Consider the following 12,348-nt stretch of genomic DNA (forward strand, 5'->3'; position numbering starts at 1 on the left):
CGTGATCTTTAAAATTTTTATTTCCAAGTGCACTAAAAAAATGAAGGGATGTTTAGGACAAAGCCAATCAGATCAGTTGCGTCGACTGGAAGTAAAATGTTAAATGTGGAGACGGCGACCTTTGGGAGAGCGGCTCACCTGTCCCCGGCGATGATGGGGCTCTGGAAGCAGCAGGGGGGACCGCAGCGGCCCGGGTGCCGGTGTCAGAGCCGAGCACGGAAACACGCCAACGACCCATCAAGAACCGCGCCACTGAACAAACGGCTGGAGAATGTCAACTGGTGGCTTTATTTCTTAAAAAAGTTACATTGAAAGAAGAGGTTGAAAAGTCAAGTATACTTGATTTGCACATATTTGCCAAGTCTCACAGGATTCAACCACTTTGATAATTGTTTTTATTGATAACCAGGATATACATATGAAAAGCCTCACAATGAAGCCCAATACACATGTCCAACCCAGATGACAGATACTGCAGAACAGTCTCGGGAAGCCCATCAGTCTCCTGTTCTGTTAGTCCTCCGGCTGCGACTCGGCGCCCCCCCGTCACAGCCCACTTCCTGCAGTGACTGAGTCCATTTCACACCCGTCCCACAGCTCGCTTACTCAGCTAGACTGTTGTAGGCCCTTTGTGGTTCTGCGCCAGCAGTGGTAGAAACCCTGATCAGGACAGGGGACGGGTTAATGCAAACGAAAGCAAAACAGCTCACAGATGAGCAGAGAGGCGTGGAGACCAGGAGGGAGACGCCCACTCTTCTCAGCGTGGGACGTGGGCTCAGGGGACCCCCCCCCCAATACCTTGTCAGAGATGGCTTCCTCCTCAGTCCCGCGAAACACCGACAAACCAGGCAAGTTTAAGGCGAGTCCCCAGGGAGGGGAGCTGTTTGCTTTCTGGCATAATTTTAAGCTCTGCACCAAGGGTCCTATTTTATCGCTTGTGACGTGGGTAAAGAAACAAAATGATACCCCAAAAAGGTAAAAACTGAAAAATCAAACAAGCTGTCGCCATCCTGAATACTGTGTGCAAGCGAGGCCCACGGGGCCCAGGGGCTCCTGCCTCGCGGCCCCCTCACCTCGTCGGGCGGGGCCGCGTGCGCCCCCTGCAGGCCAGCTGCGCGAGCATCAGGCTGCAGGTGCCAGGCCGCCACAGGCGCTGCTCTTCTCTCACCGAGGGGCCGTTTACGCGCTGCCCATTTGGCCAGAACCAAACAGGTCAGTGGCAAAGCCCTCTCACGCACTCAAGATTTAAAAAAAAAAATTAAAACAGAAGGGCAACAGAAGACCACACAGGAATGATTGTTCTTTGGATTGAGATAGTCTCCAATATGCAGTACATTCATAGTAAACCCCACGGGAGGGGGGACCCCGCACAGCTCTCCCCTCTTCCCTGAAACGTTGGTTTCTAAAAAATAGCCTGTCTGTGGCATACGCCCATAACGCGTTATGTTGCCTGAACAACACGGCCCACTTTAAAACACACGTGCACGCACACACACAGACACGCGTGGACCTGCCCACAGGGTCAGGGCCCACCAGCCCCCGGCGGGGAGCGAACCTGCAGCCCTGCTGCTCCGTGCAGCGCCTGCGGCTCCTGCATACAGGCCCCTCCTGGACCGAGGCGGACCCTCGGGAATCACAGGGCCAGCGGGAGCTCCCCGAAGCCACCAGCCGCAGAATTCCTGGTCACTGGCTTGGCTGGTTTTCTTCAAGAGTGAGAAAAGCAGCTCAGCACCCAGGATTTTAATAACCCGTGTAACAACCCACGAAACTTCTTAAAAAATGCCAAGTATGTTAACAGAACTCCTAACTGTGCAGGAAGATGGTGACATTTGGCTGCTTCGTGCGGCCACGCCCCTTTGTTACTGGACGGTGACACGGATCAGAGCGCCACCCAGTTAGTGTGGGAACTCCACCATCTGTGACCGTAAACGTTATAGAACTGCTTGCTGCAAGCAACTGGTCTCCACTTGCCCTACTGGTCACAGGTGAGCGGCTGATAGCCTTTCTGACCCCAAATAAATAAAGTCCGTGAACAAGTCCCAGCACGATGAGAGCGCCTCACACCGAGAACTCGGGGCCCCCTTTCCTAGGTCTCGTCTGCAGTCGCCTGAATCGGAAGCCGACGAAGGGGTTCATCCAGAGCAGCGAGGGGGGGCCCCCAAAGACAGACTTCATCCCTTCCCACCGCAGCCTCCGCTCCCACGTCGGCTTCTCACTCTTCAGCCTCTCAATCTCCTGGGGGAAAAAGAAAAGCAAGTGGGCGGCAGCGCCAGGAAAACCCTCAGCAGGTTCGGGTCAGGCGAGCGGTGACAACAGGGGAAGCACCACCAGACTCACACGTCCCTCCGCACGTGGGAACGAGGCGTTGGGGTCAGCAGTGGGGGCTCTCCTGGCACCAGCCCCGCGGCCCCCGAGCACAGCCAAGCTGCAGCCACTAGTGGGGTGGACAGCCTAGGCAGCCCCAGAGGCAAAGGGGGAGTCAGTCCTCCGGACCAGGGATTGATCTTTTTTTCCACATACTGTATTACAAATATCAATCAAGCGCCTGCTCTGGGCCTTCAGTTCAAAGACATGAAGGCGACCAACTCCCTGCAGCTGCCAGGGGGCGGGGCCTCCTAGAAACGGAATGTGCCGGCTCCCCCTGCCTGGCTCTGTTGACTCTCACATCACAGGTACGCTTGAAACCCGAGCTGCACGCAGTGAGGGGGAGCACGTGCAGTGATGCTGTCGCGGCCCCTCGGGGCTGCCCCGTCCACCTCCCAGGTAACACGCGGGCCCCGCTGTCCACAGCAGTGCTGCCCGCCGACTCGTGCTCGCACCAAGGCCGCAGCAGACACAGCAGACAAGGAGCGTACCGTTTCATCATTGCATATGGAGTGGATCTGGGTGCCGAACATCACTGCGGTGAAAGTGAAAAACAGCAGACCCTCAAGGCACAGGAAGATCAGCAGGATCACAGTGACTGGAGGTGAGAAACCACTGCATTCTGTGAACGAGAAGAGGCTGGCTGTGGCCGGACATCAGAGCGCGGTGAGCCGCCCCGGCTCTGTGCCGCCCTCAGGCCGGCGTCCACGGAGAAAGGAGCTCGTTTTGCAAACAGGCACACCCGCTGTCCACCAGGGGTGGGAGGCAACCCTGCCAGGCAAGAACCCACACCACCACTTCCTGGTCGGCAGCTTCGGAAGGTTCTGTATTACCCCGGGTTTCTACTGAGACTGTATTCGTGTACTGCACTGCGTACTAAGACACAGCAAAAGCCAGAAAAGATGAGAGTCGTGTGTGCCTACGTATGTGAGCAGGCCTCACTCGGGGCGCACACCCCAGTCCAGGGCCGCCCAGCTCGCGCCTGCCTGGTTACACTTGCGGGGCGACTCGTACTCAGCCACGCACGGTCGACCAGCCAGAGCACACACAGGCCTGCTGGGAACAATACGCATTCTCACCCAGTCTCAAAAACCTGCAAGGTGCAGAAACTATTAGCTGACTAAGGAAGACCAAGTGTATGTACATGGCTTCATTATAGCAAAATGGCAGTGTGAGAACTGTCCTATACTCTTTTCTTAAAAAGCTCAATTAACTCCTAAATGGAGGGTCCCTTCTTCCTCTGCCTCCCCTCTCCCTCCACAGCGTGCACGTGCAGGGGGGCCTGTGCCTGCGCTTACCAGTCCACTGCCCTCGGACGCAGGCGACGAACTGCAGCCCGCAGAGCACGAGCGCGTGCACGGACGCCAGCGCGATGTACATCTGCGGGGAGACACCCGTTAGCCCATGCGAGGACGAAAGGCCGCTGACTGTACGTTTACTCCTGATCTCATGGGTCAGTAAAAATGAGTGAGGGAAGGAATAACAGCAGCAGTTGACATCCGCCTCGCCAGGACCACACTGGACCAAGGACAGAAACCCACAGCGGGGAAACACGTCTACCACCTCAGCCAGAGCCTATTACCAACTGTGGTTCAAGGTATCTGGGAGAGAATTAAGTCACAGTAAAACACCTAGAATTACACAAGCAACACACACTCATCTGCTGGCCTACTTCCTACCTGTGACAGCACAGGTATAATTCGAGTCCCAGAGAAGAGGCTGCAGGTCTGACGTCAGAATAAACTTACTCGCTCCAGGTAAGATTCCAGATAAAGAACTTAGTACAAGTCACTCACTCCATGAGTATCTTTACTCACAGTGAAGAGCACGAAAAATCTCTGATTCTTTTCTCCGACACAATTGTTCACCCAGGGGCAGTGATGATCCATTTTCCGAATACATCTTTTGCAAATACTGAAAAGGAGCAGTTAGATTTTCACTCTTTCACGCGCGGAGGAAACACCGCCCAACGAAGACAGCACTGGGAGGAAGCCACCCAGGGGGCCTCCTGCCCTGTGGAAGAGGTCCCTGCAGGGGCTGGGGCTCAGGCTGCACCTGGGAAAGTACCCCTCCAGTGGTGGGTGCTCTGGCTGTGCCTGCAAAGGGTTCCACCCAGTGGTGGGTGTTCACACTGCCTGGGGAAGGGGTCCCAGCAGCAGTGGGTTCTCTGGCTGCACCGGGGAAGGGCTCCCTCCAGTGGTGGGCACTTGGATATGAAGGGTGTCTGCAGATTGGGCACTCAACATGCCCTGGGGAAGCGGTGCCTGCAGTAGTGGGGGGCTCAGCCCCAAGTAAGGGGTTACAGCAGTGGTGGGTCTATGGCTACTGGGGAAGGGGTCCCTCCAGTGGTGGGTACTCAGGCTTCCCTGGGGCAGGGATTCCAGCAGTGCTTGGTGCTCTGGCTGCCCTGAGGAAAGGGTCCCTCCCTCAGTGGTGGGTGCTCGGGTTGCCTAAGGAAAGGGGTCCCTGTAAGGGTGGGTGTGGGTGAACAGACTGCCCTGGGGAAGAAATCCTTCAGCGTGGGCTCTGGCTGCGCCGGGGAAGGGGCCCCTCCAGTCATGGGCACACGGGCTTCCCCAGGGCAGGGGCCCCAGCACTGGTGGATGCACTGGCTGCCGCAGATAAGGGGTCCCTGCAGTGCTGGGTGCTCTGGTTGCCCTGGCAAAGTTGTTCCTTCAGTAATGGGTGCTCGGGTTCCCCTGGGGGAGGGCCGCCATACCTGCAGTGGTGGGCACGCTCGGGCTTGATACAGCAGCACTTGGGGCACTTGTAGATCACTTCTCCAGGCTTCAGCTGCAAACTCTCCATGTATTCTTTAGTAGCATTCCCTTTGGGTACTGCCCCCTATGGTTTAATAACAGTGTATTTAGCTGGGGGGAAGGAAGGTTAAAAAACATCAGTGAATGTAGGAATTAGTCTTGGGTGTTATATACCATGATATAATTTATAATGCAGTTGCCACTTACATTAATATGAAAAATAACTATTACTCAGGCAGAACCAGAAGTTTTATTTTTCATGAAAAATAACATATGCTTTAAAATGAATTCAAAATATAGAGTGCGTCATCCTTCGCAAGGTGAGTCACCTGGGTTTTTCAAACTTCATGCAGGACGTGCCAGAGGTGAGGTGTGTTTGCGAAGCCACTCCGGCCCCAGGGCAGCTGGCGTCCCCAGGGTGCCGGCCCTGCGCACACCTCCTGGGCAGGGTTCCCCTGATAACCACACGCACAGGTTTCCTATCAGCTGCAGCAGGGTAGCGATGAACAAAGCAATCTCAAAAAGGACTTTATCTTGTGTTTAAAGTTGCCAACCTAATCAGGAGCAGTCACACACAAGCCCCAAGACCCCCCTCCCCCAGGCGTCCGGCCCCAGGGGCAGGAACAGCGGGGCTTTAAGAGTGTGTCTGCAAGAGCCCTGAGTGCTAGGGGAGCTTGAGAGGGACGAGGAATCTGGAAAGGGGGAGCAAGAGCCGGAGAGCCCTGTACACAGGAGGGCAGTGGGCCCGAGTGGAGGGCAGTGGGCCCGAGTGGGCTGCAGAGGGGGAGGCAGTAGAGACAGGTGGTGGAAATCACATTTGGAAGATCGTTCTGGGCACCATGGCCTGTGGACTGGGAACAAGGCCAGGACCCCGTTTCTGTGCCCCACGGAGCCTGTCCTTCACACAGAAATGCACGTTTCTGGAGAAGGAGCCCCACTGGGAGGGAGGAGTAGAGCAGGAGCGCAGTGGCAGGAGAGCACGGGGAGACGGGGGCGCAGTGGCAGGAGAGCACGGGGAGACGGGGGCGCAGTGGCAGGAGGGCACGGGGAGACGGGGGCGTAGTGGCAGGAGGGCACGGGGAGACGGGGGCGCAGTGGCAGGAGAGCACGGGGAGACGGGGGCGCAGTGGCAGGAGAGCACGGGGAGCCGGGGGCGCAGTGGCAGGAGGGCACGGGGAGGCGGGGGCGCAGTGGCAGGAGGGCACGGGGAGACGGGGGCGCAGTGACAGGAGGGCACGGGGAGACGGCGCAGTGACAAGGAAGGCACGGGGAGATGGCGCAGGGCACAGGGAGACGGGGGCGCAGTGACAGGAGACGGGCGCAGTGACAGGAGAGCACGGGGAGACGGGGGCGCAGTGACAGGAGAGCACGGGGAGACAGGGAAGGCACGGGGAGATGGCGCAGTGACAGGAGAGCACGGGCGACGGGGGCGCAGTGACAGGAGACGTCAGGCACACCGCTGGCAGCAGGAGCTGCGCTGGAGCTCTTGAAAGCCGACTGCCCGGCTGCCCGAGCCAACGTCTGCAGGGCCAGGGCCAACACCCACGTCTGCAAAGCCCAGCAGGCGCGTGGAGACCCAGGACCACTGGCTCCAAGGCCCCCGGGGAGCAGGAGTGAGGCCCCACAAGGTGCCCCGGGTTCGGGGGGCAGTACGGGAAGGGCTGCAGGCAAAGGGAAGGTTCACTGCCTGACCCTCCCCTGCAACTGACTGCCCTCCAGATGGGCACCGGCCAGTCCCCCATCCTAACACCGGGTAGCTGCTGTGGTCAAGGTCCTGGCCTTAGCACGCCACCTGTCTCCTTAATCTACAGTGTAAAAACAGTCCAGGATTTAAAGGCTCATTTTTGAGAATTCACATCAGAAGGTCAGGTCCAGCATTTACTCAATTTCCCCAACACCCTCTGGAGTCTTTCTGGTCCCTCAACTAAGCCAGGACCCCAGCCCGCCCCACGCCTACCGCCGGCCCCGTGACACTGTTCTGACTTCAGGAGCTCCCACCTTGTACAGCTGCTCCTGGGGCACACGTTTCATAAGACGATGGAACGGACCAGGTTTAGCCACACACACGCTGCTGCCACAGTAAAACACGTGACCTGACACACTTCTGCGGAGCACGGCACCCCACACCGCCCGCTGGTTAGAGAGCGCTCCTGCAACTGCTCACGGAGGACAGGTGTGCATCTCGAGAGGGAGACATGTCAGATAACACGTAACAACCAGCCCGCGTGGAGATGAAGGCATTTTCTGGTCCTTCTTGCGGCCAGGCAGCCCCCGTCTCCCACAGTGCCTCCCGATGACTCACCCAGGTCCCCGCGGCTGGTGATCTACGCTTCGATTCCGTACTCCGAGATGTGCTCTCACAGGCCAGACGCGGAGCAGAAGGGCGGGCCCGGGTCCGCTCAGCACCGGGTCTCACCAGGTCACACCAGAGGAGCGCCCGCTCCAGTGGGCCCCTCTTCGATCCATCAAAGAAACCTTCCGAACAGGTGAGGCACGTTCCTCAAGCTCGCGTTCGCCTTCGAGCCATTTTCAGGGCATGTTTTTTCTAAGACGCATCTTGCGTGTTTCATCTGTGTCTTGCCAGGACTGTGATCCCTGCCATAGCCACGCCTCCTACCCCAGTACGGCCCAGACGGCTCCCCTTTGGCACAGCGTCCTCCTGACAGCTTTTCCATTCGCTGCTCCTGCTAGCGCCCGACCTCTCACACCCGCACCCACCCACCTCTGATCCGCCCTGGAGAAGGAAACCAGGTGCCCACTCTTAGGAAGAGTGCTCCCAACCACGGCATACATATATCCAGCGAAGTTACAATTTGCAAAGCACATTTCCCCCCCATATCTTTCCATCTTGACCCCCTGGTTCCCTCCCTGTCATGCATCCTGGATCCCCAGGACCTGTAGGGGCACGGGAGCGTGGCGCTTCCCCTATGCCTACCTACTAATCCATGGGCAGCACAGGGGGCGAGGAGCACATTAAACCACGTACAGGGATGTAAGCTGAAAACCCCAGAGTGGAAGGAGAAAAATGAGACACGTCAACCAGTCACAAAGGATACATCTTATTTGGATCCTGATTCAAACAAAAGAATATAAAAGGACGGAGACGACTGAGGAGATGTGGACTCTCATTGGACATAGTAAGGAATTCAACCGCTCCACACGAGCCACTGGCGTTGTAGCCATGCTTTTATAAAGAAGAGCCCTTTTGGGACTTCCCTGGTGGCTCAGTGGTTAAGAATCCACCTGCCGATGCAGGGGTCGAGCCCTGGACGGGAAGATCCCACATGCCGCGGAGCAGCTGAGCCCGCGCGCCACAGCTACTGAAGCCCGCACACCTACAGCCCGTGCTCCGCAACAAGAGAAGCCACCGCCATGAGAAGCCCGCGCACCGCAACGAAGAGTAGCCCCCGCTCGCCGCAACTAGAGAGAGCCCGTGCGCAGCAACGGAGACCCGACGCAGCCAAAAATAAATTTACAAATTTATATTAAAGAAAAAAAGATGATCCCTTTTTAAAGATACAGTTATTTACAAATACAGTTTTATAACGTCTGAGATGTACTTCCAAATATTCTGGGGCGGGAAGGGGAGTGGGCGAGGGTATCGCTGACACGAGACTGACCTCGAGGTGCCGAGCAAGGTGCGTGACCCTCTTCCCTCCACTTCCGTGTGCAGCGGCATGTAAGAGGTTAACGAGAAAGCAGGGGCTTTGGCAACAGATAACTGTTCAAACCCCAGCTCTGCCTCTTGCCAGCTGTGGGTCTCACCTTCTGACGTGATGTACGCCCACCTCCGCAAGGTGCTGGTGGGTTAATGAACGCCCAAAGGCATCCCAGGGCGCCCGGAGCAGGACCAACGGCTCCCGGAACCAAGGCGCCTTAGTGGGCCCTCGGCACACATCTGCTGATAAGGCCGATGCTTGTAAAACAAGGCTGGGGACAGAGGAGAGCTCTGGGTGCGGGGCAGTGGGTGGCCTTGTACAATTTCATGCTTCTGAACACTGAGACTCACCTCCAGAGGTGCGCTTGCTGCCTTGTGATCGATCAGCTCCCTGATCCATCAAATGTCAGAGACCCCATCTTCCTTTCTGCTCCCCCCTCAAAGTACCAATAACTTCTCAAGAAACAACCCAAGCCAGAGCCAATCCTAGCAAAGACTGACTGTTCCTACTGGCTTAGGACGAGAACGTCCAGCAGAGAACTGGCCTCGCCCCGGGTGGCGTGACGGCTCTCCTTCAGCCCAGACTGGACCCCGTTTTGAAGGTGATCCGCAGAGAGGAGAAAGCAGCCGCCCCGATGAGAGGACGGAGCGGACACCCGACCCCGCTGGCCACGCGGTCTCCCCCACACTGTGCATCTGGAACCCAACGCTCCCAATTCCCTCTGGTGTGAGGGGCCACCGTCTTCACTAGGCGGCAGAGGGCCAGGATGCCGGGAAGGACAGGGGTGCCTGGGGGCTCGGTCGGCCTCTCCCCTGCGTCCTTCCCGAGAGTTTCCCCACCCCAGTCCCAATGCGTGCCCGCGGCCAGACGCACCCCTGCCCTGGGCTCCTGACACCCCGCGGGGTGCCCTTGGTTCTATTCACACCGACTTCCGGTGGTTTCTGTAACTTGCCACTGGAGTCCTGACGGATGGCATGGCGGAAACAGTGACATCCAGATGTCAAGACAGAGGACTTGAACGGACAGTTCTCCAAAGACCTACAAATGGCCGAAAAGCCCAGCATCATTAGTCATCAGGGAAACGCAAATCAGAACACAATGAGGTATCACCTCACAGCTGTCAGGATGGCTCTCGTCAAACAGTCCCGAACAGTCACCTGAGGAGGTGGAGAGGCAGGAACCCATACACTGCTGGGGGGACTCTAGCGCACTGCAGCCGCCATGCAAAACCACCCTCAGCAGTTCAGCGTAGCGTGAACACTTCCACTCCTGGGTCTCTACCCAAGAGAAACGAAACATGGGTCCACACAGACCTGGTCCACAAGTGTTCACGGCAGAACTGTCGTCTATAACAGCCAGAAAGTGGGAAGAACCCCGATGGCCACCAGCTGATGATGGCTATAAACAAAACGTGGCCCATCCCCACAGTGGAGCAGCCTTCAGCCGTGAAAAGGAACGAAGCACCGACAGTGCACGCTGTGGATGAGCCCTAGAAACCTCGCGCCGATGAAGGAAGCCAGACCTCAAGGCCACGTATCCTTGTATGATTCCATCTATGTGATCTGTCCAGAACAGGCCAATCCAGAGACAAAAAGTACATCAGCGGTTGCCTGGTGCTCGGGGACCTGGGGGTTCGGGGCAGTGACGGCTAAGGGGTGCAGGGTTTCTTTTTTGGGTGATGAAAATGTCTAAAATGACTGTGGTGATGTGAATACACGAAAATCATGGAACTATACACTGCAAAAGGGTGAATTTTGCGGAATGTGAATTAAATTTCAATTAAAAAATGCTTGCATCCAGGACTCACACCCTCCCCCACCTCACACTCGGGCCCTCAGCGCTTCCATCCAGCTTCTTGGCAGCGAAACAAGTGAAGCGAACACGCCCACCGGGAGCAGAGGCAGCGCGCTGCACACACCTGCTACCCGACCCCCGGCTCTCGGGGCTTCCTGAAGAGCTGCGAGGCCTCTTCCCACGGGAGAGGGGCTGTAGCAGGAGCGGGACCACGGGGGGAGGGAGGCCTACACTGGTCAGGAGACACAAGCACTGTGATGAGAGGGGCCCAGCCGGGTAGCCCTCCCTCCACCGGGCACACCGCAGCCTGGCACCTGGGCACCGATGTGGTGGCCTCCTCGCCAAAACGCCTACAAACGATGGACCCAGCCCCGTTTTCAACATGCAGGAAGATGGCTGACACTACCAGGGCTCTTCCTACAGTGAACTTAAAGATAATAGCTAACCTCTAGCCCAGAGAAGTTAAATTAGTTGCGTGTGATTAAAAGACAACTGGAAAGATTCGTAAAGCGGTGGTGAAACCTAGATGCCACATCACTCAGCTTTCAGTCCATACTTCAGAGAAAAAAGTATTTAAACTAGAAAGGGGGACTTCCCTGGCGGTCCAGTGGCTAAGGCTCCGTGCTCCCAATGGAGGGGGCGTGGGTTTGATCCCTGGTCCGGGAGCTAGATCCCACATGCCACAACTAAAGATCCCACATGTCGCAACTAAAAAGATCCCGCAGGCCGCAACGAAGATCCTGCAAGCAGCAATAAAGATCCCACGCGCAGCAACTAAGACCCAGCACAGCCAAATAAATAAATAAATATTAAAAAATAAAATAAAGTAGAAAGGATTTCAGGCATTATTCAGTACACTTTCTTCATCTGAATAAACAGCTCACTGGAATGTTTTCCATGAATATACCGTGACATCACCTCTGGGCACTGGGTTCTCTCCAGCAAAGCCATGAACAATGCCACCAGCCTGTATCCAGGAACTCGTGAACCCCGAGGCTACGGGAGCACAAGGCCCTCCGACCGGTGCCGCTGGTGCCTCCCCAGCCCAGACCCGGCCGAAAACCCCAGCAAGAGGGCAGGTACTCACGGGGTCGGTGAGCATGGTCCTCAAGTGAGAGGACAGGGCAAGCACCGCCAGGCAGTTAAAAACGACTCCATTGACCACGGAGTACCAGAAGTCTTTGGAAGGCAGCAGCATGACAAACGTCACCACGAAGTCCGCGTACACGACCAGCAGCCACGTCACGACAGCACAGATCATGCCACAGCCGTCGCGGATGAACCAGACCCTGTCTGCCACATCGGCCTCGGATGAAGAGGACGAGGCAGAGTCGCAGTTGTCATTTTCGGTCAGGAGAGGATGGTGTTCGACATCCCGGAGCCGGTGTCCTGATGACGGCATGGTTTCCCTGGAGGGGCATGGGACACAGCTGGTGAGGCTCCCGGGGACACACGGCCACCTGCGGCTGGCCCCGGCCGCACTGTACAAGGACAATGCGGGGCAGGAGCTAGACACCCTTGGCACACAGTCTCCAAGCCCGGGGCAGACGAGGCCTGGGGTACCACGGCCCCATCCATGGTGCCAAGGCCCGACGGCCGACAGCGCACACATGCCAGCGGCTGATGAGAGGCTGACAGACAAGGGGCTCTTTCACTGCTCGTTTCCACCCCGACCCACGACCACAGAGCCCAGTTCTCGCCTGACTCTTCCCTGTTTCACTGACTTCTTCACTCTCACTTCTCCCTCGTTCGAACTGTGACAACGTGCGACC

General features: G+C 57.1%; 1 protein-coding gene across 1 annotated transcript; it reads right to left on the reverse strand.

Moving 5' to 3' along the window:
* Window positions 1–2,058: 2,058 nt before the first annotated feature.
* On the reverse strand, window positions 2,059–11,978 carry ZDHHC7 (zDHHC palmitoyltransferase 7). Its single transcript, XM_007468412.1, has 6 exons — window positions 11,664–11,978; window positions 5,084–5,208; window positions 4,182–4,278; window positions 3,663–3,744; window positions 2,856–2,986; window positions 2,059–2,235 (listed from the first exon to the last, which is right to left on the reverse strand). Exons 1-6 carry the CDS (start codon window positions 11,976–11,978, stop codon window positions 2,059–2,061), a joined length of 927 nt encoding a protein of 308 aa, XP_007468474.1.
* Between the last annotated feature and the right edge of the window lie 370 nt (window positions 11,979–12,348).

This window comes from Lipotes vexillifer, unplaced genomic scaffold (genome assembly GCF_000442215.2).
Source record: "Lipotes vexillifer unplaced genomic scaffold, Lipotes_vexillifer_v1.1 scaffold23, whole genome shotgun sequence".
NCBI lineage: Eukaryota > Metazoa > Chordata > Mammalia > Artiodactyla > Lipotidae > Lipotes > Lipotes vexillifer.

What these genes read in the sequence shown, in the direction of transcription:
- ZDHHC7 (XM_007468412.1), bottom strand. Translation starts at nt 11,978, where the DNA reads ATGCCGTCATCAGGACACCGGCTCCGGGATGTCGAACACCATCCTCTC. An exon ending in GAGCGTGCCCACCACTGCAG is followed by an intron (nt 4,279 to 5,083) that starts GTATGGCGGCCC and finishes GCTCCTTTTCAG; the next exon opens with TATTTGCAAAAGATGTATTC. An exon ending in GATTTTTCGTGCTCTTCACT is followed by an intron (nt 3,745 to 4,181) that starts GTGAGTAAAGAT and finishes GTCTCCCCGCAG; the next exon opens with ATGTACATCGCGCTGGCGTC.